This window comes from Drosophila miranda, chromosome 4 (genome assembly GCF_003369915.1).
Source record: "Drosophila miranda strain MSH22 chromosome 4, D.miranda_PacBio2.1, whole genome shotgun sequence".
Classification (NCBI taxonomy): domain Eukaryota; kingdom Metazoa; phylum Arthropoda; class Insecta; order Diptera; family Drosophilidae; genus Drosophila; species Drosophila miranda.
The window spans coordinates 18,125,595-18,149,299 of record NC_046677.1 but is presented as its reverse complement, the minus strand read 5'-3'; the positions used below and the strand labels follow the sequence as shown (position 1 = coordinate 18,149,299).

The 23,705-nt window shown below is 47.5% G+C and overlaps 3 protein-coding genes and 1 long non-coding RNA gene across 7 annotated transcripts in view; 3 read left to right on the top strand and 1 right to left on the bottom strand.

Annotated features, from left to right (window-relative positions):
* Positions 1 to 62: 62 nt before the first annotated feature.
* On the top strand, positions 63 to 1,703 carry LOC108162433 (la protein homolog). Its single transcript, XM_017297167.2, has 2 exons — positions 63 to 1,134; positions 1,195 to 1,703. The coding sequence occupies exons 1-2, from the start codon at positions 151 to 153 to the stop codon at positions 1,384 to 1,386; spliced, it is 1,176 nt and encodes a 391-aa protein (XP_017152656.2). The 5' UTR covers positions 63 to 150; the 3' UTR covers positions 1,387 to 1,703.
* A 322-nt stretch (positions 1,704 to 2,025) lies between these two features.
* LOC117189001 lies at positions 2,026 to 3,029 on the top strand. The gene is made up of 2 exons (XR_004473058.1): positions 2,026 to 2,390; positions 2,448 to 3,029. It is a non-coding gene; the product is annotated as an uncharacterized LOC117189001 (long non-coding RNA).
* A 1,966-nt stretch (positions 3,030 to 4,995) lies between these two features.
* LOC117189000 lies at positions 4,996 to 11,663 on the top strand. The gene is made up of 2 exons (XM_033393838.1): positions 4,996 to 10,131; positions 10,189 to 11,663. Exon 1 carries the CDS (start codon positions 5,042 to 5,044, stop codon positions 6,461 to 6,463), a length of 1,422 nt encoding a protein of 473 aa, XP_033249729.1. The 5' UTR covers positions 4,996 to 5,041; the 3' UTR covers positions 6,464 to 10,131; positions 10,189 to 11,663.
* A 420-nt stretch (positions 11,664 to 12,083) lies between these two features.
* The window catches only part of LOC108162431 (protein spire), a 40,073-nt gene continuing 28,451 nt past the window's right edge, over positions 12,084 to 23,705 (bottom strand). Inside the window, exons 7-16 of one of the 4 annotated variants that reach the window (XM_017297166.2) lie at positions 21,394 to 21,524; positions 21,197 to 21,308; positions 20,818 to 20,950; positions 16,180 to 16,253; positions 15,884 to 16,109; positions 14,538 to 14,660; positions 13,652 to 14,193; positions 13,375 to 13,578; positions 12,991 to 13,307; positions 12,084 to 12,930 (exon numbers count right to left, since the gene is read on the bottom strand). In XM_017297166.2, the coding sequence (XP_017152655.2) occupies positions 12,711 to 12,930; positions 12,991 to 13,307; positions 13,375 to 13,578; positions 13,652 to 14,193; positions 14,538 to 14,660; positions 15,884 to 16,109; positions 16,180 to 16,253; positions 20,818 to 20,950; positions 21,197 to 21,308; positions 21,394 to 21,524 (2,082 nt within the window). In that variant the 3' untranslated portion in view covers positions 12,084 to 12,710. Of the gene's footprint in view, positions 12,931 to 12,990; positions 13,308 to 13,374; positions 13,579 to 13,651; positions 14,194 to 14,537; positions 14,661 to 14,879; positions 15,319 to 15,883; positions 16,110 to 16,179; positions 16,254 to 17,178; positions 17,942 to 20,817; positions 20,951 to 21,196; positions 21,309 to 21,393; positions 21,525 to 23,705 lie in introns of those variants that run through there. The other 3 variants (XM_033393835.1, XM_033393836.1, XM_033393837.1) reach the window with 3 other exon arrangements.

The window sequence follows — 23,705 nt, the reverse complement described above, 5'->3', positions numbered from 1 at the left end:
AAAACGCAAAAATGAGCAATGATAACAGTCGATGTAATCGAATGCTTTTCGACGTCCAGTGCTGGCTAACGCAAGATTCCTCACCCTCCACACACGTGTTTTCCGCACGAACGTTTCATCTTATTTGTCCGACAAATATTCACATATATAATGGCCGACGTTGCAGAAACTACCGTTCCCGAGGTTAAGGAGCCTGTGGCGGAGGAGACCAAAGCGGAGGAAGTCGCAGCCGAGGAGCCTGAAGCCAAGAACGGCGATTCCAAGGAAGAGCCGGCTTCGGCGGAAGACGGAGACTTCTCCAAAGAAGAACGCGCCATTATTCGGCAAGTAGAGTATTACTTTGGGGACGCGAATCTGAATCGCGACAAGTTCTTGCGCGAGCAGATTGCCAAGAACGAGGATGGGTGGGTGCCCCTCTCAGTGCTGATCACATTCAAACGGCTGGCCACGCTGTCCACCGACTTCGATGAGATCATTGCCGCCCTGAACAAGTCCGACGAAGGCCTGGTCCAGATCAGCGAGGACAAGCAGTCGCTGCGTCGCCACCCCGAGCGACCCATCCCAGAGCACAACGAAGAGAGGCGGAAGGAGATCCAGGAACGCACTGCCTACGCCAAAGGCTTCCCCCTGGATTCGCTGATGAGCGAGCTGCTCGACTTCTTTGCCTCGTACGAGAAGGTGGTTAACATCACCATGCGCAAACACTACGACAAGCCTACCAAGTCGTACAAGTTCAAGGGCAGCATTTTCCTCACCTTCGAGACCAAGGATCAGGCCACGGCATTCCTGGAGAAAGACAATAAAGTGGTATACAAGGAGCGCGAGCTTCTCCGCAAGTGGCAGATCGACTACCTCAAGGAGAAGCAGGAGGAATATCAACTGAAGAGCGAGAAGAAACAGAAAAAGAAAGAGGCCAAGGCCGAGCCCGCCATCGAACTGCCCAAGAACGCGATTGTGGTCTTCGAGGGGGCTCCGGAGACGGTGTCCCGTGAGGAGATCCGCGAGGCCTTTGAAAAGGTGAAGGACTTTGACATCGCCTACATTGAGTTCAACAAGGGCGACACCAAGGGCTCGGTGCGACTCACCGAAGCCGACGCGGCCGAGAAATACATTTCCAAGGTGGAGGAGGGAAAGGTAGGAAAAAGTCTTGTATTTCTGTTGAGAGACTCTCGCTAACGCCAGCTTCTTTTTCAGCTCAAGTTTAACGAGGAAGTCAACCTGACCCTCCGCAAGGCCACCGAGGACGAGGAAAAGACGTTCCTGGACAAGGCCGTGGAGTTCATGAAGAAGCGCCGCGATTTCAGCCGGAACAAGAACAAGCGCTTCGGCCGAAAGCGCCACGGCGGCAACGACAACCGGCAGGGCAAGAAGTCGCGTGCAGAGTAGGACCTCCTGTCCACAGCCAATGCTCGACTTTGCATACGTGTTACTCCGTAGATCTAGTTGACTTAGATGTAAGCTCTTAAGTGTACGTATTGTACGCAGTACGTTTTCCTGTAGTTTCCGAAAATAATCGTAGGATAGTACACAGAAAGTATCTCTGAAGAGTATACGTATGTTTGGTTTGATATCATTTTTACGATATGAACTCTAATTTATTTTATGTTACTTAAAACAACTACGATTTAATCATTTTCCTCAAAAGAAAGAAATAAAGAAAGCAAGTGAGACCCGGCCAAACAAGTCTCCCAGTCAATCACGAATTGCATTAATAAGTTTTTATTTAATTGTTTCATTGCGTTTTAGTGTATTTTCGTTCTCTTTGTGGTGTTTTGTTATAAATCAAAGCCAAAGAATTCCAACTTAAAAGCATTAAAAGTGCAGGATTAACTCTCGTAAATTAGAAATACAGTTTAAATGCGTTTATAAATGAGGGCCAGATGAAACAAAAAAAAACAAACCAAAAAACTGTTCACAAGAACTTCAAAATTAAAGGTTTACGATAGGTAGTATAATTCATGATTTCGTTTGGGGTTGCTTTGCATCGCAGCTTGCACAATTTGAACGGTGTAACGCTTGGATCAGCGAGAGAGCTAGTTCGCAGCGCCATCTAGTGGTCGGCACCGTAAGGGCCGTGGTAGACCAAACACCCTCTATGGGCTAGGTCGGGGAGATCACGAAAAGTGGCATAGGAAGAGTGATAGAGTTAACAGCTTGGATTGTCAACTTTCTCTGGCATTTCACCCTGTCCTTTGAGAGGGCCCGAGGGTTGTAGCTTGTTGAGGGGCTTGGCTTCGGTCTCTTCCCGTTTTGGCGCTCGACCCGAGCGTTCGTTTTCTCTGTCAACAGCCAACAAGTATTTTTTTATAAGTGCTAAAAAGGGAAAAAAACGTGTAATCGCGGCGGGAGGAGAAGAGCTTCAGCATTCCGGCATTAGTTTTCCAGCCTAGGTGAGATTGAGAAGGGTAAAGGAAAATTGGACTAGTCAGATAATTTCATCCGTGTAGGACCGGCCATTGGCGCAGTGGATACCGCAAAGGAGGAACGCCGCATCGCCGTATTTTCTTTGCAAAGCGGCCCGGATCAGCTTCGCGGATCCAAAGACGCGAGGCGTCGAGGAGATCGAGCGTCCAAGGGACGCCAGAAGGGGTCCAGAGGAGCAGCCAAAGCAGCGTTGGAAAAAATTGCAGGCCCAAGTACACGGGCACCGACGCCACGCTAGCGGGAGTTGAGTGGTTTTTGGGGAAGAAGAAAAAAAACTCAATCGTCTTGTTGAAAAGCGAGCCAAGGCAGGGCTATATAGCGCAGCTAGAGCGAAAGCAAGAGCAGTCCGAGATCTGGCGGGGTTTTTCGAGTGGTCTCGCGAGTGATTTTTATCGTCGGGAACCGTCCCAGGGAACGATGGAGTGATTTCGGAAGGGAGAAAATCTAAAACTAAAAGAAACCGGGAATGGCTGAGATCTCTAGTAATAATAGGATTCAGTGTTAAGTGATTAGTGTTAATAATTTAATGAGTTAAGTAATATTTCTTTGTTAGTTTTTTGTGCGTTAAAGTCTGCGACAGTCGGCGAAGGGCAGGCGAAAGAAAAGGAAGAAAAAGAAAGGGCAGAGAGAGCTTTTTTGTTGTACTCGAGTGGAATGAGTCGCTCAAAGTGAGAGTGGAGCGAGCAAAGAGTTTAATTTGTGAGTGAGGTTTTTTTTTGGTGTGCCTTTGATTTACTCCCGATTGGAGTTCACTTTACAGGTCCAAATCTCCTCCGGGAAGCGCTTCGTCGGTGGATATGCGGATCATCGGGTGAGTGAGAACGAACAAGAAAATTTAACCCTGGCAATTCCACTCATGAGAGAAAAGGAAAGAGAAATTTAGATAATTACATAATTCCCCCTATTGTTTGTTCCGTTTCTTCCCCCTTTCGGTCTGGCTGTTGTACTGTCTTCATACATGAATTCCGAGATAATTGTTAGTTTTATTCCTCATCATTATTAAGCAATTTTATTGATATTATTTTTTTATTCTTTTACTTTTTATGCGTACTTTTTGTTGGGTTATGTTTAGTTTTAGTTTAGGAATCGCTCAGTTTTTAGTCATAATTCAATAAATTTTATAATGTTTTAGTTCACAGTTTTTTGCCTTCGGCTAGCCAAATGCCCCTGAGGATCCCATAACGACGCAAAGGGGTCATTCCATATAAATTGCGACCTAGGAATGGCCAAGGTAGGGAGGGTCAATCCGCCCTCAACGAGATCTGAGGCGGGGAAAAGCGTTCGGGGACAGGTCGGAGAAAGGGCCAATTGTGTGTTCAAGCAATTTTAGGTCCACCTTAACTCTCGTCGTAGCACGCATAAATTTTAACTTGTTAATAATGAGGATAGGCATCCGGTGAGAGGAGGGCAAGATCACCACCCCAATTAGCCGACGAGCATCCCAGCCGGGAATAACCGCGTGCGCCCTTCTCCCACTCCCCAACACCCAGCCTGGTTCGTTACAGTTATAAGTAATTATTAATTTCATTATTATAAAGTTAGTGGCGCCCAACAATGGGACCCAAAATAATTGGTAGAACCGCATCCCGATGTGGTCAACAATATCGCAGAAACACACACATCAAAAACACTTTCGGTTTTTCTGGCAAACGATGTACATATGTAGTGGGCTGGAGAAGAGAGGCATATACGTTTATTCGCTTTTATTCTCAAACTACGGTTGCTGCAGCATCTGGGCCAGAATACCGATCTTCATAGTCAGCTAAATTTTGCAAGTCAGTCGCATAGGATTTATTGTTGAGAAGTTGCTAGCAGCGATCGACAAGCCACGGCTGAGGACGTAGAGCTTAGTAGGCGATTAAATACCCTACAGTAATGGAGTCCGTAGCCCAACGAGTTAGACGTTTGGAAAAGCAGGGAAGAAGTCTTTAAATAAGTCCACCCTGACCACGAATAACGAGTTTTAGCAAAGACCCATCCATAGTTTACAATAGTCATGCGGCAGAGCTAGCCATCAAACGCTCGGAAATACAGAACAAAATCTTTAATAAGAGTTTGCCTGGCCACGGGTGATGGAAAACCAGCATACCTGTCCGCGGAAGCAAGAGTGCGAAGGAGAGTAAAGAAGACGAAACTGATTAGCTTCGATTTACTCGCACTCGAGCTTGCAGTCGTTGTTTTTGTCTTGCGGATCGGCGCTCCAAAGCAATAAAACGTTTGGTTGTTGTTGCAAGGGCTGATTAGCACGGCACAAGCAGCGGTAAATTATCATTGTTCTTTCTTCTCACACCAGTTCCGATATGATTTTTTTTCAGGGGAACTAAGCTATGCTTGAAGGCAAATAAATGTTTTTTTTGATTTCTTTATATATTGCGATTTTCACAAAATATTATTCTTATTTTTTAATTATAAATTGTTTTTTGTTTTATTATCAGTTACAAACGCGTCTCACTTCCTCAAGCTGTAAGCAAAGAGTTTTTATTTTTTTTGTGTCACAAGAAAAAAAGTTGCTAGAACGCCGAAACAGCTGTCTCGGTTGAGATAGGTCATCGACCGGCAAAGAATTGTGAGCACTGGGAAGAAAAAAAGCTAGTTGACGTGCCGAAGGGAATCAATAATGGAGGGAGAACCTGTAAATCCGTCCGTTTGCATTCTGTGTGGGGAAGAGTTTGGGTCCCTGCAGTCATACAAGACCAGGTGTGGCCACGAATTTCATAAAGCTTGCATCGTCCCCTACTCGAAGGAAAATGCTAAATGTCCCAGATGTGGAAGAGTCACTTTTGAGTTGCAAGGCGGCGCATCGGTTTCGGGCACGCAAACCGCCAAACAGCAGGCAGGAAGCAAAGAAAAAGCTTCAGGCACCCCAGCGACGGGATCAGCAAATAATAATCCAGGTTCAGCTTCAGTTGATGGCGGGAATATAGGAATCATGATTACCCAAGCAGTGCGAGCCATGCAAAACGACCTTTTAACCCAGTTGTCGGAGCAGATGGCGCAAATAATACAAACCAATGTCGCTGCTCATCTTCAACTGACTGGCCGGGATCAACACACTCGAAATATAGCTCCAGACCATAGTTCGCAGGGTCAGGAAGCAGGCGGAGGCCGAGAATCGGCAGGATTTTACAGAGAGGGCAGAGACACTCCTAGAAGTTTAGCTTCCGATCTGTCCCAAAGGCCGGACAAGGTCGTACACATCATGAATGGTTGGAAGCTACGATTTAGCGGGAATGCGGATGGAATTAGCGCTGATAATTTTATCTATAGGGTAGAAGCTCTCACCCATGCAACGCTGGAAAGCAACTTTGCGGTGCTATGTAGCAACGCTAGCATCCTCTTTGACGGAAAGGCTCGGGAATTCTTTTGGAGGTTTCATAAGTCAGTGGTAGTAGTCCGATGGGATGTGCTTTGTCAGGCATTAAAGAAACAGTTCCGAGACACTCGCACGGATGTGGACATTCGAGAGGCGATCAGGGACCGGAAGCAGAAAGAAAAGGAAGGGTTCGATGCCTTTTATGATGCCATAGTCCAGCTAATGGATAGTTTAGAGTCTCCCTTGTCAGAAAAGTCGGTGGTAGACATACTGCGAAGAAATTTGAGGCCCGAAGTAAGGCACGAGTTGCTCAATATAAAAATAACTTCGGTTGGGGAGCTCAGGGAAATATGCAGACGAAGAGAGAATTTCCTGGAGGACGTGAGACGGAATTATGGGTATCAAAAGAGTGTCCCTTTCCGTAGGCAAGTAGCTGAGTTGGTGGAGGAGCACATGTCTGATGACGAAACGGAGTTTTCCGAAGGTGAGGGCGAAGCCGAAATAGGAGCGTTGGCCTTGGTATGCTGGAACTGCCATAAGGAAGGACATCGGTACCAGGATTGCGAATCCAAACGCAAGATCTTTTGCTATGGGTGTGGCATTCCAAACATTTACAAACCAGCTTGCGAAAAATGTCAGAAAAAAAACGGCATGGCGAGCACACAGCCTCGTCAGCTTCAGAGTGTGCGTCGCCAAAAATCCGCGAACCCAGACGCCAGCCAGTAGAAAATCAACACCAGGCAGTTATAGATACGAGCATTCCAGTCCAGCCCGTCAGTACAGTAAAAACAAATTTATGGCATAATTTCATTAATTCTAATTCCGATGCAGAGGCTGTAGAAACACTGTTCCGTCGTAGATCCAATTCAAGACACTCCAAACGGATGAGATCATTTTGGAAGGCAGCTAAGTCAATAAATGCGATTAGATACAAAGAGCTCGATAAACGTCCGTACGCAGAGGTAAAAATTTTTGAGCGGCCAGTGCTTGGGTTGTTAGATACGGGGGCAGCGATGAGTGTAGTTGGTGGGAATTTGGCTAAACAAATAATTACCAGCAGGATTCCATTTAAACGGGGCATCTCAGTTGCTCATACTGCAGATGGCAGGCGGCAGGAGGTTCTGGGTCGATTGAGAACTCCAGTCACCTATGATAACGTCGTGAAGGATTTGGAACTACATATCATTCCGTCGCTTAGCCAGGACTTATATCTAGGAATCGATTTTTGGTCAACGTTCAATTTATTACCTCCGGAGATGCAGGTAGCAGAAATTTGTCAGGAATCGCACGTACTAATTCCAAGTCAGAAAGAGGAGTTGCAGAAGGTTGTGTCGGAATTTCCATCCTTTGCAGTCTCTGGTTTGGGTAGAACATCGGTTTTGTCGCACTCCATCGATGCAGGAGATGCTAAGCCTGTAAAACAACGGCATTTTCCCGTGTCACCAGCCGTGGAGAAACTGCTGTATGCCGAAGTGGATAGGATGCTCAAATTAGGAGTTATTGAGGAATCTGATAGCGCCTGGTCCTCTCCAGTTGTGCTAGTCCAGAAACCGGGAAAGGTTCGACTTTGCCTAGACAGCCGAAAAGTCAATGCTGTTACACGAAAGGACGCCTATCCGTTGCCGCAAATAGACGGTATACTAAGTCGCCTCCCCAGAGCCATGTTCATCTCGAGTCTGGATCTCAAGGATGCCTATTGGCAGATACCCTTAGATCCGGAGTCTCGGGACAAAACTGCTTTCACAATTCCAGGTAAACCTTTATATCAGTTTAAGGTTATGCCGTTCGGTCTCACCAACGCGTCGCAAACCATGACCAGATTGATGGACAAGGTGATCCCTGCGGAACTTCGCAATGAAGTCTTCGTCTACTTGGACGACCTGTTAATTGTTTCCGATAGCTTTGAGTCGCATATGAAGGTGTTGAGAGTGGTAGCGCAGCATGTTCGATTGGCTGGATTAACGCTCAACGTAGAAAAGAGCAAATTCTGTATGCGTTCGGTGAAATATCTTGGTCATATCGTCGGGGAGGGTGTCATTCGAACGGATCCCGGGAAAATTTCGGCCATGATAGACTTTCCAGTGCCGAACTCTTTGAGAGCCCTACGGAGATTCCTTGGGATGGTTGGATGGTATCGTAAATTTATAGCAAATTTTGCGTCGATAGCTTCCCCTCTCACTGACCTGCTGAAACCTAAGTGCAGATTTGTCATGACTCCAGAAGGACGTACCGCGTTCGAGGAACTTAAAAAACTGTTGTGCTCTGCGCCAGTTCTTCGTAGTCCCGATTTTAGCCAACCTTTCTTTGTGCATTGTGATGCCAGCAAGTCGGGTGTTGGAGGTGTCTTAGTGCAAAAGACTCCGGAAGGAGACGAATTTCCGATAGCTTTTGTGTCGAAAAAACTTAATAAGGCGCAAAGAAATTATTCTGTGACCGAGCAAGAGTGTCTGGCGGCGATTGTTTGCATCAATCGTTTTAGGGCATACATAGAGGGACAGGATTTTACGGTTATCACCGATCATGCATCTCTAAAATGGCTCATGACGCAGACGGATCTACATTCGCGGCTGGCCCGATGGGCATTGAAATTACAGGGCTTTAACTTCAAAATAGAACACCGGAGTGGGCGTTTAAATGTTGTACCCGATGCCTTATCCAGAGTTAATGAAGAAGAGTTGGCGGCCGTTGATGTTGGTTATGGACAAGCAGTTGATCTCGAGTCACCAGCTTTTCAGTCCGACGAGTATGTGGAGCTGGTAAGCAGAATAAGGGCCAATGACGTTAACTTGCCGGATCTGAGGGTGGTCGAAGATCGTGTGTATAGGAAGTGTGATTTCGCCACAGGGAGTACTCTTCATGATCATTTTATCTGGAAGTTATGGATCCCACAGAGTCTCATTCCAGAGGTACTAGCCAATGCTCACGACCATCCCTTAGCATCGCATGGGGGAATTCATAAGACTCTAGAGCGAGTGCGACAGTTTCTCTATTGGCCAAGTTTAGTCAAAGATGTAAAAGCGTATGTACTCGCGTGCGACACTTGTAAAGCAACTAAAGCACCGAACTCTGTCCAGCGACCCCCGTTGGGAGTGGCACCCGAGTCGCAGAGGTTTTTCCAGAAGCTATACGTAGATTTTCTCGGCCCTTATCCACGTTCAAAAAGCGGGAATATTGGCATATTTATAGTACTAGACCACTATTCTAAGTTTGTCTTCCTGAAGGCTGTAAAGAAACTAACGGCTGATCTCGTGATCAAGTATCTGCAGCAAGATCTATTCCACACTTTTGGCTTTCCGGAGACCATCGTATCGGACAATGGCTCGCAATTTAAGTCGGAAGTCTTCCAAAAGTTTCTCAAAGCGCACAAGATATCACACACGGCCACAGCAGTATACTCTCCGCAGTCGAATGCGTCAGAGCGAGTAAACCGATCTGTAATTGCCGCCATTCGTTCCTATGTGAGGTCCGATCAGAAAAATTGGGACGAGGAGCTGAGCAGCATTTGTTGCGCCTTGCGAACCGCGGTCCATTCTAGCCTTGGAACTTCGCCCTATTATATGGTATTTGGGCAGCAGTTCGTTAGCTCCGGGGAAACGTATAAAGTTCTGAGAGCTCTTCGATTGTTGGAAGATAAATCCCTAGTCTTCTCCAAGGAGGATTCGTTGGAATTGGTACGTAGCAAGGCCTTAATGGTAATGGAAAAGCAAAGGCAGAAAAACGAACGAAATTACAATTTGAGATCAAGGGAGGTTTCGTACCAAGTGGGCCAAGAGGTGTTCCGGAGGAACTTTAAGCAGAGCAACTTCCAGGCTGGCTATAGTGCCAAACTGGGCCCAGCCTATGTGAAGGCCAGAATCCGCAAGAAGATAGGTAATGCTTATTATGAGTTGGAGGATCTACAAGGACGGTCTATTGGGCGATACCACGCGAAAGACTTAAAACAATAGCTGATCCGCGCAGTTTGGATCCGACTTGTGTGATACCACTAAGTCAGATCTTCGGCGGGGGGTATTTGTAACGCTTGGATCAGCGAGAGAGCTAGTTCGCAGCGCCATCTAGTGGTCGGCACCGTAAGGGCCGTGGTAGACCAAACACCCTCTATGGGCTAGGTCGGGGAGATCACGAAAAGTGGCATAGGAAGAGTGATAGAGTTAACAGCTTGGATTGTCAACTTTCTCTGGCATTTCACCCTGTCCTTTGAGAGGGCCCGAGGGTTGTAGCTTGTTGAGGGGCTTGGCTTCGGTCTCTTCCCGTTTTGGCGCTCGACCCGAGCGTTCGTTTTCTCTGTCAACAGCCAACAAGTATTTTTTATAAGTGCTAAAAAGGGAAAAAAACGTGTAATCGCGGCGGGAGGAGAAGAGCTTCAGCATTCCGGCATTAGTTTTCCAGCCTAGGTGAGATTGAGAAGGGTAAAGGAAAATTGGACTAGTCAGATAATTTCATCCGTGTAGGACCGGCCATTGGCGCAGTGGATACCGCAAAGGAGGAACGCCGCATCGCCGTATTTTCTTTGCAAAGCGGCCCGGATCAGCTTCGCGGATCCAAAGACGCGAGGCGTCGAGGAGATCGAGCGTCCAAGGGACGCCAGAAGGGGTCCAGAGGAGCAGCCAAAGCAGCGTTGGAAAAAATTGCAGGCCCAAGTACACGGGCACCGACGCCACGCTAGCGGGAGTTGAGTGGTTTTTGGGGAAGAAGAAAAAAAACTCAATCGTCTTGTTGAAAAGCGAGCCAAGGCAGGGCTATATAGCGCAGCTAGAGCGAAAGCAAGAGCAGTCCGAGATCTGGCGGGGTTTTTCGAGTGGTCTCGCGAGTGATTTTTATCGTCGGGAACCGTCCCAGGGAACGATGGAGTGATTTCGGAAGGGAGAAAATCTAAAACTAAAAGAAACCGGGAATGGCTGAGATCTCTAGTAATAATAGGATTCAGTGTTAAGTGATTAGTGTTAATAATTTAATGAGTTAAGTAATATTTCTTTGTTAGTTTTTTGTGCGTTAAAGTCTGCGACAGTCGGCGAAGGGCAGGCGAAAGAAAAGGAAGAAAAAGAAAGGGCAGAGAGAGCTTTTTTGTTGTACTCGAGTGGAATGAGTCGCTCAAAGTGAGAGTGGAGCGAGCAAAGAGTTTAATTTGTGAGTGAGGTTTTTTTTTGGTGTGCCTTTGATTTACTCCCGATTGGAGTTCACTTTACAGGTCCAAATCTCCTCCGGGAAGCGCTTCGTCGGTGGATATGCGGATCATCGGGTGAGTGAGAACGAACAAGAAAATTTAACCCTGGCAATTCCACTCATGAGAGAAAAGGAAAGAGAAATTTAGATAATTACATAATTCCCCCTATTGTTTGTTCCGTTTCTTCCCCCCTTTCGGTCTGGCTGTTGTACTGTCTTCATACATGAATTCCGAGATAATTGTTAGTTTTATTCCTCATCATTATTAAGCAATTTTATTGATATTATTTTTTTATTCTTTTACTTTTTATGCGTACTTTTTGTTGGGTTATGTTTAGTTTTAGTTTAGGAATCGCTCAGTTTTTAGTCATAATTCAATAAATTTTATAATGTTTTAGTTCACAGTTTTTTGCCTTCGGCTAGCCAAATGCCCCTGAGGATCCCATAACGACGCAAAGGGGTCATTCCATATAAATTGCGACCTAGGAATGGCCAAGGTAGGGAGGGTCAATCCGCCCTCAACGAGATCTGAGGCGGGGAAAAGCGTTCGGGGACAGGTCGGAGAAAGGGCCAATTGTGTGTTCAAGCAATTTTAGGTCCACCTTAACTCTCGTCGTAGCACGCATAAATTTTAACTTGTTAATAATGAGGATAGGCATCCGGTGAGAGGAGGGCAAGATCACCACCCCAATTAGCCGACGAGCATCCCAGCCGGGAATAACCGCGTGCGCCCTTCTCCCACTCCCCAACACCCAGCCTGGTTCGTTACAACGGTCGCGTCGCTTAGATGGTAGGCGGAAACTAAAACTATGCGATCAATTAACTAAATAGTATGGGTTGCATTGCAACAAAGACTAAAATTAAATTAGGCTATCAATTAAGCGCTATCTCGCGGTATACATTGACGTTGTAGGTGATCAGACGGGGGAACAAGGAAACGCAAGGAAACGAGAATTCGATCTGCGCAAGCACAAACATTTCACAACATTCATTTCTTAACAATATCCAAAATAATGCTTTCGAACTGGGGATGGGATCATTTGTCTGAATCATCTCTTGATAAGTCGAGAGCACAAGCTGGAGATACGGATTACATATGGATCGTACTTGGATACTTATAAGAGCTATGAGTATATACTTAATCAACATTTACGTATAAATTAAACATTTACAAACAACGGCATTGTACTGCGATAATATATTGGGTTTATTGTATTTATGTGGTACTGTATGTATAGTCAGCTATTGTTATGTGTATATACTCGTATTGTATCGTATCGTATCGTATGTGGTGGGGTGCGCTCAAGCGGATCATCTCTCTGTAGCCGGCAGAAAATGTACAAAGCTTCAGCCAGGAATGTTCTTTTGTTCTCTCCTTTGCTTATTCACTAAACTAACACGATTTACAAGGGGAGGGAGTCTCCTGGAGGCTCTATCTTTTATCTTTTTATCTTTACAACAGTCCATCTAATCCATAATACAATCCATAAGTACGCACGTATGTACGAGTATGTATCTTCCGTATGTTTATTGCGTTCCAGTAGTCCCATAAAACACCTAAACAGTTGCTCAGTTAATGCCGAGTATATTGAAAATACATCGATTTCAGACAGTTCTGGTATAGAGTCAGCTATCAAATAAAGTCCGTGGTCTGTCATCGAATAAATTGATCAATAGATTCTAGGGTAGATTATCAAGTCGGGGATATTCTCGAAGATTATTCTCTCAGTTGTCGAACTGAGGGATTCCATTTCGAACAGTGTCCCATAGTGGCACTGTAGGGTTTAATATGTCTGGGCCCGTTCGGTGCCTATTTCCAGACGGGCGTTAGATCTAGAGTGAGATTCTGAATGGTGCGGTTCCTCGCAGAGCTGCGCTTCTGCTTCACAGAGCTGGTGATCTCGTTGACGAGGCCTTGGCAGTCGTTGCAGACGGGAACCTGCTCGCCGCGCAGGTTCTCCTTTTGATCCTGGGTCTGTGCCAAATGGCTGCCCGAGGAGAACAAGGCGAAGCCCCGCGAGAATCGGGATCTGGAAAAGGAAGATTGCAGCATTGGTTAGAGTTTCTGGCGGGGCTGCTGCACCACTTACTTTCTCTCGAGAGTACTGCTGTTGGACAGCGGTCGATATGCTGGGCTGTGCACGGGAAGACTCCGGGGTCCCTCCATGCTCCGCGACATGGCGTTGTTGTAGTGGTGCTTCTGATGGTGCTGCATCACTCCCGAGGGTCGCATGGCTGACGAGTAGGAGGCGGACATGGCAGCCTGGTCGTGCAGCGCCTCCACGGCATGGCCAGGGGCGGCGGAGGTGGATGCGCCGGCTCCGGGCCCCACGCTGATGCCAGGAGTGCTCATGTTTGATCTTTGGTGCTTGGGTGAGGATGGTGCACTGCCCACAGTGCTGCGTGTCTGCAAAGGGAGAGCGAGAAAGTCAGTAATATGGCGACGAAAAGCTAACTCGCGTGAGCACACGCACCTTTCTATCTGACTCGGAGCGCAGGAGACGCTCAATCAGTGACTTGGGGAACTGGTCATCCATTATGTTCCCTGTCGACGAGGAGTGCGCCTGGTGGGCGTGGTGAGAGGGTGAGGGGGTGCTCGAGCTGGCCGGACTGGACAGCAGCGATGGTGAGATCAGCACAAGGGGAACGTTCCTGAAGTGCTCCGAGGGAATGCGCATCTGCGAAAGTACAATAAGAAAGTGATTAGACAATCAGATGATCAGTCAAGTCAGTCCTATAGATTCCTCTCACCTTGGTATAGCACTTGGCGCAGACAGTGCGCTGGCAGAGCTTGCACTGGATACCCCAAGGCCCGAAGAAGGAGAAGCGTGTGCGCAGGCACAGGAAGCAGACGCGACGCTTTTCAACATCCTCCTTGACGCGCACATCCATGGGAAGGCCCTCCAGCTCGGCTTTGGTCATGACAGAACGTATGTGAACGATCTCCGCCAGCGTTACGGACAGGCGATCGTCCCCCCGTTCCATCCAGGTCTGTTTGTCCATGAAGGACTTGTTCCATGGGCCAAGCGAGGATGTTGAATGAGCCTCGTCCAACCTGGGCGGCCCCTCCGTCGTCTGCGAGTGCTCGCCCACCGTCAGGGGGCTCTTCCTGAAGCCTGGGGCCTCGCTGCTGGCTCCGGACTGCGACTGGCTGCCTGCGTCATCCGATTGACGCGACTCGGGGCGCGTGGGTGGCATCGAGTGCGTCTCCTCCAGGTTGCTCTGGCAGCCCACGATAGTGTGGCGGCGCAGAGAGGCGCGTCTCGACTCGCATTGAGTGGCCAGGTCGTAGGCTGGGGAGTACAGAAAGTGCGTAATCGTTAGCCGGGGGTCGACACTGTAAATGCGTTTGCGTTGTTTCTATATGAATGTACAGAAGTGTGGGGGAGGCAGAAGAAAGCTTTTGAAATGTTAAATGTGTCAGCTGCAGAGGCAGAGGCAGAAGCAGGGGTTGTGGTTGTGGTTGGGGTTATGCTGGCGGTGGGTGGCGTGGCATTGGGTGCATGCATGCATGTATGTATGTATGTACGAGTATGTGATATAAGAGGCGAGGCTGAATGAGCGATATGATTGGCTCCGTGAAGCATCGAATGGAAAGCAAGCGTGTGAGATCTTAGTAGGTTCTTTAAATATTTACATTCCAGGGCATTGTCGAAGAACCTGTGGTACTCGTCCTCCGTAAAGGATGGCTCTGCAGGCGGGGGTGGCCGTGCCTGTGCCTGTGGCTGGGGCAGGGTCTGCCTGGTTGCACTTGCCTCCACTGCAGCGCCAGGAGTTATTGCGGCAGCGTTAATTTTGTTCAAGTTTTTAAAGCGTGTGTGTGTGGCATTTTGAATTCAGAATTGAAATTACATTATTTCCCATACAAACACTCGTATCACGAGGGCACAGGGCACAGCAACCAAAAACAATGATTATTGCAAGAGAAAGATCTACGCGAGTGCAGGAAATAATAATAATAATAATACTGGGTAGCAGCTTGCAGTAGATTCTCTTTTATTTATATAGTTTGTGGTCTGTCTTGACTTTAATAAATTTTACAAAATATTTCGAGATTTTCCTTAGTATATTTGTGTGTTCGTGATTTGTGTGTGTGCCGGAGTGCTCCTCCTTAAGCCGAACCAACTCCATTTTGTTAGCCCTCGAATCGAATCAGCCCACACCAAAGACCCGCCATTTCAAAGGGTATTTCCTTCATCCTTTTGCTTGCTACTTTCTGGATTTGTTCTTAGTGCATTTAGGGGTTTGGGGGTAGGGGGTTATTAATTATAATACTCGTACAACACACTTGCTTTGCCGGGCCGGGGCGGGGGCCCTGTTGCTTCGCACAAAACCATACAAATAATAATTAATCGAAAGTAGTTAGCGGTGTGTGTGTGTTTTTTTTTTGTTGTGTTGACAGTAAAACGATCAAATACCTTTGCAAAATTAGGTTTGTTGTGGAGTGGAGGGAAAGGAAGAATGTAAGAAATAAAAATAAAATAAATTAAAATTATAAAAACTTAAACCATTTTATAGCTAAAACTAGTAATACCAGATAATATACACCAGATACACCAGATAGAGACTTTGGCAATGGCTACGCCATGGCTTTTAGGGTAAGGCACAGAAGTAAAGAGGAGGAAATAGAACCCATTAAACAGAAATAAAAGCGGAAGACAGTAAAGTAAAGTATAAAAGCCTTACAATGTATTAAAAGCAGTCCTAAAGTATGTAGTTTTCCATAGCTTTTGGATATCATATCATATCTTAGAAGTGAATCTTTCAGACATGTACGTTCAGTCGTTAGGGTGTCAATCGGACAATCAGAAATCTGTTCTACTTTCTAGTCTGCCCGAAAAGTAATCGAATTTCAATGCGAGTTGCCTCTGTACTTTGTGCGCCAGTAGTGTTAGGTGTCCCAAGTGCCCGTATATATAATATATTGTACAGATTATAGTAGATTACAGGTCGGTTGCACAATCAACAGAACTGGATACTCACTTGTGCGTTTGGGCCGCAGCAGCGTCGCCGTCGCCTGGCAGTCTTGCCGCGCTTGGCTGGGCACCATGTAGCCCCCAAACGGATACGGTGGCATCTTGGGCTGCGAGCAGCGGTGCAGCTCGGCTAGATGGGTATGGTGATGCTGGTGCTGCTGGTGGTGCTGGTGTGTGGCCGCTGTGGAGTGGGAGCTGCTCATGCTGGAGTCATCGAAGAAGAGCTCGTCGTCCTATGGGACGAAGGAGGTGGAATTCGATTAGCAAAAAGATCACAAAAGGATCAGCTGGGGAGACACTCACCTGAAGCTGTGAGAAATCCACTTTAATGAGCCGCTGCCTGGAACGTGACAGAGTGGAGTTGGCACTTGGAAGCACTGCAAATGAAAGATCGTTGAAACAATGAGTCCTCTGGTCGCAAGCGAAAGTGAATGTGGCCACAGCCATGGGAAAATGGGTCTGCATGCGATGGGATTATCTAATGAATATCTTGGAGTGATGGCATCTCTTCTCTGGGTAGCAGATTCCCCACCGCTCACTCGGAAACCGGCTCCGCTCTGTGCCCTTTCTGTCCACTCATTGCGCAATTAGAGGAGGCCTTCCACTGAAGTTGGAAGTTGTCAACACGGCGCCGCCTCGCACTTTTTACCGGCCATTCCACACACGAAAACCGTTAAGAGCCAGCGCACTTAATGGTTCTACTTATGAAATCACTCCGCAGAGCGGCTGGCTTGAGGTTTGTGCAATGCCTGGGAACTTCTGGAGCGGAAGGGGTCGCTTCGCTTTTCAGCTTGTCGAAGATACACTTTACGACCCGTAGGCCCCATAACAGCCGGTACGTGACTGAGCAGGGGGCTGAGAGACCACCAGCGACTGGACTGCACGCTCTGCAAGCGCGTTGGCCTTTGACCCGTGGCCCAGAACCAGGTTTCAGACTGGAGATACTTTTTTGAATTGCCCAATGCTGAAGGGTATCCACACTTCTCCACACCGAATGCAGTTTCCTCTGCGGATTGCTTAATGGCTTTAATGACGGGAGCTGGGAGTCGGAGTCGGAGTCGAAGTCGTATCATGACTGCAATTACCAGAGCCACTGCAGGCGGTTCGGATTTACTCCTTAAACACATACAATGCCTTGGGGCATGCCACCCCACCTCTGAACCGCCGTCCCCCACACACACACACACACACACAAACAAGAGTATAGACGAGGCTGAAATTGAAACCAGGTCAAAGCAGAGCAGAGCAGAGCAATTTCGTGGCCCAAAGCAGTATTGGGGCATGGAGCCGTTTTCGGGTTACCTTTTGATGACTTGACGGCCTGCCGTGGCTTGGGTGTCGGAGGATTGGGGACTCCTGCTGACGAGGCTGTTGCACGCGGCGCGGCGCGAGGCGTTGGCTGAGGCTGCGGCTGCTGCTGGGACTCCGACTGGCAGAGATTGCTGTCCCCGTCGGAGCCGCAGTAGAGGGAAGCATCGCTGCCCACGTCCACCACATCCACGTCGCGCACCACGTGGTGGCTCTTGAACACCGACGCGGCAGTGGAGCGCTTGGCACTGGGCATCCCGGGCTTGGAGTCCATTTGAGCGCTTCTCGAATCGGTCACGGATTACAGCCTCCACATGTCCGACTGGCCGAGTGCTGGATGGTGCTAAGCGCTAGGTGCTTGGTGCTTGGTGCCTGGTGCTCCACTTCCGCGGCACTTCTCGAATCGCACTTCGGCTCACTCTTGTTACCTTTTCACTTTTCGCTCTTTGTGTGCCACACGGTTGCATTCGGGCTATCGATCCGGGGAGTACAACGAATGGTAACGGAATCAACCCCACAGGGCTGCCTGCTCTGCTGCTCCGAGGGTTGTGTCCGGCTGTGTCCCTCCCCCCACTGCCAGGCTGGCTGGCTGACTGACTGACTGACGGATTGACTGACGGCCGGTTTTCCACTATAACTTTCCACTAGGCCGCTTTTGGTTCTATTAATCATCCAGTTTTTTTGTTTCTTTTCCGCATCCGCGCCACGCTCCCACCGCTCTCAACATAATCAATGGAGTCCACGTCCACTCCTCCAAACAGCAGAAACAACACCGAACGAATGGGGCGCAACCGCCAAGACTCAAAACACGGAACCCCCCAACCCCAAACCCGTTACAAGCCAGCGAGAGAGAGTGGTATATCCATAAAAGGTGAGCCAGCTTCGCTCTTTGGTGGCCTAAATGGTTTGCACTCGCTTTACACTGGATGTCGAATGTTTGCTAGGAATAATACACCGATAGCACCCATATGAACTCTGTACTCCTCTTCCAATACAAAATTACGAAAAAATCCAATAAATGTTGAGTTTTAATTTATAAATATTCGCCCCAACGCATGGTATAACCATATATAGTAGGGAACTAGTTATTCCCAGCGCGCCTGCGCAGAGACTTCTCTGAGCGCGGCGACTCTCCGCCGTTTAAGGAGAGCTTGAGCCAGAGAGTGAGAGGAGAGGAGAGCGTACTTTTGTTTTGGCCACTCATTGTGTTGTTTTGTTTGGTGGGGGGACTTTTACGTCACTCCTTGGGTAGGTGGTTCGGGTGATGACGTAGAGGCAGAACGCGATGGCAAGGACAGCGCAGCTTATGAATAAGCAAAGGGGGTCGGTGTCTGGGGTATTGAAATCAAAGTTGCAGCCAAATTTGAAAATGTTCTCAATCACAATAAAGATGGGAGTTCAGGGTCGCCTAAAAATGGAAGCGGTATGATGACATTTGGCATCTGTCCTTTGAAAGTACTAGTATTTGTATTCAACATGTTAGGCAGGTATTCATTAGCACTAATAAACAGGAGTTCAAGTGACAACTAAATAGGAACGTACGAGGTACTCTCACTACAGCTACGAGGTACAGAAACCTACAGATACTCGCCCAAAAAGCTGTTCATATTCCCCAAAAACTAGCTACGGCCCAATAATATATATTTCCGCTGGACGATCTGTAGACACTACTATACAATTCAGCCTAAAAGTCGTGCACAATTTTGAGCTCTCTTGTCGATGTCATTATCCCGTAGTTGTATATGTAGCAAGCATGTAAAAATCATTTAGTATATTGTTATTATTTAAACAAGAAGGCGACAATCAAGACGAACAGAAAAACATCACTCAGCTATTGACGCTGATGAAGAAAATATGCACTTTATTGGGCCGGAAACGCTTCCTTCTTGCTATTTTTGAGTAAAGGGATCGCATCGAGCACGATCAAATCGGCTAAAATTACATTGTACATGTCAAAATTAAGAATGAACTACATACTACATACAAATGTATGTACATAGATGGTTTATCTACGTGATCTGGTACTGAAAAGTTCGTAGTCTTTAAAATCTGCAGTAAAACGTGCAATATGGGTGATAGAACGCAACCTACTACAGTCGAACTTCTCTATTACGATCATCCACACAAGGAAGCTTTCTATATAACGAATTTATTTCCATAACAATGCCATGCTATATTCTACAAAAAAAAGTTCTGTACTACGAATTTTCCGTATAAGGAATTCCCCTTGAGAACGCCTGTTTGACTTTAGTTGAATAAGGTAGAAGATCTTTAAGCCGAATATCTTCAGTGCTGAATTTATGGTTTCCCAATAAGATTGCCCCTATGATTATCGGATAAGTTTTTACGAAAATTGTTAAATCGATGGGTAATGCACTAAAGTGTGTAAAATGGTTGCTTAAAGGATGTCCTACTCGGACCTACTCCCAACCAAATTTCGGATTTTCATCTGGATGAACTTGATCCAACTCGTACAAATCTGGTACTTATCTAGTTCATTCAGTAATGGGCAAACTATATGTATATGCTGACCAATGGAGTAGGTTTTTCGACAGGCAAAACATATTTTTCGGTCAGCAGCTGCATATCGGAGGCAAACAAGATTCCCAGCCGCAAAAGAAAAGCAACAAACAACGGCAAACAGACAGACCAACGGACAAACATACACTGTCTAAGGTGAGGTTGTCGTTGTCGTGCCTGGCTTGGTCGTTGTCGTTGTTGTCGCTATCTTTGTGTGTCACAGTTTTGCACGCTTCCTTCAGCAGAGCGGATTGTGGATTTTGGATTGGGATTGGGGATTGGGTTTGGGGTTTGGGGTTTGGGGACTGGGGATTGGAAAAAGTGGCCGTTTTTGATCTATGTTGGCATGCGCGCTGCACTGCACTGCACTGCGGCCGGCAGACTCTCATGGAGAAACAGAAAGAAAAAGACAGATTGGGAGGACAGAGGGACCGACGGACAATGGAGCTCCCCGGACGACAAGTGCAGTGAAAAGTTGTGCGACTAACAAGTTTTCCTCTCTCTCTCTCTTTGTCTCTTTCCCACTCGGTGTCTTCGAGAGGCGACATCTGCCTGTGTAAGCACACGCGTACGCGGAGTATGACAACAATTTATGGGCGGCTGGCGTTTAAAATTGGAAATCGCCGATGACAACACACCGAGAGGATGGATGCGGCAGATGGAGACAGACACCCACCAAAGATTAGAGGCGGCATCTATTTTTGGCAGTCACTGTGGAAAGGCCCAGGTATTTCTTTCGACACCGAGTCGGCTGGTGCCGGGAAATCTATTGACAGGCGATTTGGTGATGCCCTTTGTCGTCAGTTTATGACTATCGTTGATGTCAGGACTTGTACATACAATATAGGAGTGTATGTGGAGATCACAGGGGATATATAGGAGAGGAAACCACCATGAAGGTCACTTTATATAGGATGTGGGATGCAACCAAGCCACCAAGCAGTCTTCTGCCACACTCGAATAGTATTTGGGTTAGAAAAGTGAATAGCTAAAGGTCTTTCCGATCCAGTAACTGGGATGGATCTACCTTACTCCTTGACCTATTCAATATATTACATGCAGTAGGATATACCCTTGTTTTTTTCTGAACTAATTCTATTTCGTTGGACTTACTTCTCTGCCTCAGAGGGGGTGCCTTTGGCGGGGTGATCTGCTTCAGCTCCTTGCCCTGCCGTATGGACTCCATGAGCTGTTCTCTGGGCGTGGGCGTGCACATCCGGGGCGGGCCCAGTTGCCGTTCGGAGGCCTGGTGGACGATGACGGTGGGGAAAGGGAATAGAACAAGAAAAGAAAAAATATGGCAACGAAAATTAGTTTTGCTTCAAAAATGGAACTCTTAAATTTTATTGGAAGCCACAAAGTATATGCAGAGATGCTTCCTCCATAAAGAAAGTGAAGTGAAAATTTAAACCCGCCAGAAGGGGGGGGAGGTTCACTTGGGACTGGAATTGGTTGTGGTTGTTGCTGTGGTTGGATTGGGGGCATTACACACCTTCTTCAATGGCGGCCGTGACCTAATGAACTCCAAGATCATGGCATGGGCATCTTTCTTGACGCGCGGCGGTATATCTCCATTGACCATCACCTTGCGCAACTGATACTTTCTGTAAAGAGAAATTTCGTTGTTGATTGGATGTGCCTTGTGCCTTGTGCCTTCTGCCTTGGGCTTTGTGTGGGAACTCAACTTACTTGGCTCGGATATCCCCCATGAGTATCTCGTAGGGCGTCAGCTCGTATTCGATGGGTGTGCGCTCGAAGTTGCTCTTCTTCAGGCGGACGCCGCGGCGCAGCTCGTCGATCACCTGCACCCAGAAGCGTGCCTGCAAATGGGGAAAGTGTGTTGTTCAGAGATAGTACATAGAACGGATAGAACAAGACATGCAATGCAATGCAATGCAATGCAACTAGGGACATGCTACACCGCGACTATTGCCACCTACTTGCAGGGCTCGCCACACCTCCAGTTCGTGCTTCGGTTCGGGTTTGAAGGGAGGAAGAAAGGTAACCACAAATCAGAGGATAAGTCAACTGTCAGCCACTTGCCACTTGCCCCATCCAAGAGGCGCTTTGGGCGCATTTCACTTTTAGGCCCCAACCCCGTTACGAATATTTTCCATTTAATTAGCCAATATAATTGAGGCTCCCGTTGCGGCAGGCCAATGCAATGGCTGATTAATGCCAGACATGCCACATGCCACATGCCACTTGCCACTTGCCACATGACAAGCCAACTGCTAACTGTGCGTATGAGTAATGTGTGTTGAATGCCGCGCGATGTGCAGGAAGACTTCGACTATTTAGCACACAATGGAGAGGAGAGGCTGCGAGGAGGCTGGGGGCCGGCTATATGTAACAGCAATTCGCGTTTTCACTTTCCACTGCAGCATGCGCTTTTCCTGTTCCTGCCACACCACTCGCGCCCAATCGGTGGCAGTGCATTTTCGAGACAGCTCATTAACTATGCAAAACGGGATCGGATCGGATCGGATCGGCTCGGCTCGGGATCGCATTTCAACCACAGCCGAGGGCATGCCAGCACATGTTTTGACACAAACGTTGCACCCGCAAAAAGAGATCTGGAAACGCTAAAGATGCCACGCCACGCTTCAATTAATGCAAGACCCCCGACCCCCCTTACGTGGGGCCAGCTTCCGGCTTTGTTGCTTTGTTGGGGTTGTACATGTACCATGGTACCATGTGCGTACAACATTTGCATCGTCTGGATCGGCACATTAGCATAGGAGCTGGCCCATATCGTCATCATCGTCATCCTCCTCATGACGGCAGGCAGCAAACCGAAACACAGACAACAGACCCGATGTCTGCCCGCTGCGATATGGTTGATGAGAGAAGCATTTGGCATCGAACGGGGAATCACCTTCCGATTTCGGAAAGAGAGCATCCGCCATTCCATCATACTCGTAGCAACCTCCAAGCAGAATCGCAAACAAAATATATGTAAATTTCCCCAAAAAAAACAGAACTCTTTCTGCAATCTTTGTCTCGGTTTGTGACATTCTGAAGGCTGTTGGTTTCTGGGAAAAACTGATAAAACGCTGACTAGAGACACACTTCTTGGGTCTTGGGCGTCGGACTACCGCAAAAAGCAGTAGCTGGAGCACAAAAACAATAGACAGTAGACAGTGGAGAGTGGAGAGTGGAGAGAGGCCAATCGAATGGCCAGGCGGGCCAAGAAGCACAAGAAGCGGGCTCTTATCGAACAGCTAGGAAGTGATAAGAGCGCTTTTAATCAAGCCAACAATGGCCTGAAACTACGTTTCGCACTGAGATTCCGGGTATCAGTATTCGTGTGACAACAAGCCACAAGACAACGCACACTCGAGTGCTTCGAGCCCGATGATGATGGCTGGCCCACCTGTCTGGCCAATTAATTGGCAATTGGCAGAGACGACTGCGCCTTCTTTAATCGCCGGCTTTCAACACATGCAAATGCACAGCGAGCTGGCACGAAAAGGCCAAACAAAAATATTTATGGTCTATTTATTTAATTACGAATGTGGCGTGAAGATACTCTCAGATGTGTACACACTCGTATGGGGTACATATGTATTGGGTGTACTGGAATGAGCAACTATTACATGCTCGCATGATTTGTCGTTTGGCTCGCACGCAAAGTTTTCCATTTGCTTGTTTGGGTTTTGCGGTTTTTCTGTGCTATCAAACATGCAAACATTGGCAAACGAATGACGTGATCCCGGAGCGGGCCTGGGGGCCCAAGGCGGAGAAATTACGAGAAACGCGAGGATAGGTGTCCGGGCACAGGGGCAGGTCGTTGTGATTGCAAATTTAAGGAAAGTCCGAGCCTAGGGATCATTAGTGGTCAGACGACAAGGGAAGTACTCTCTCGCTTCAAGAAAGTTTTCTGTGGAAAAAACTCTCCCTCAGAGAACGGAGTGCTCTCCAAGTCAAGCTTTTAGCATTGATTACGTGCTTGAATCCAAACCCGAAATGAAAGAATAAATTGGGTTTAATTTGATTAG

Bases quoted from the DNA above. Each gene is read 5' to 3' on its own strand.
- LOC108162433 (XM_017297167.2), top strand. From the start codon at position 151: ATGGCCGACGTTGCAGAAACTACCGTTCCCGAGGTTAAGGAGCCTGTG. The intron at 1,135-1,194 runs GTAGGAAAAAGT...CTTCTTTTTCAG, and splicing joins CCAAGGTGGAGGAGGGAAAG to CTCAAGTTTAACGAGGAAGT.
- LOC117189000 (XM_033393838.1), top strand. From the start codon at position 5,042: ATGGAGGGAGAACCTGTAAATCCGTCCGTTTGCATTCTGTGTGGGGAA.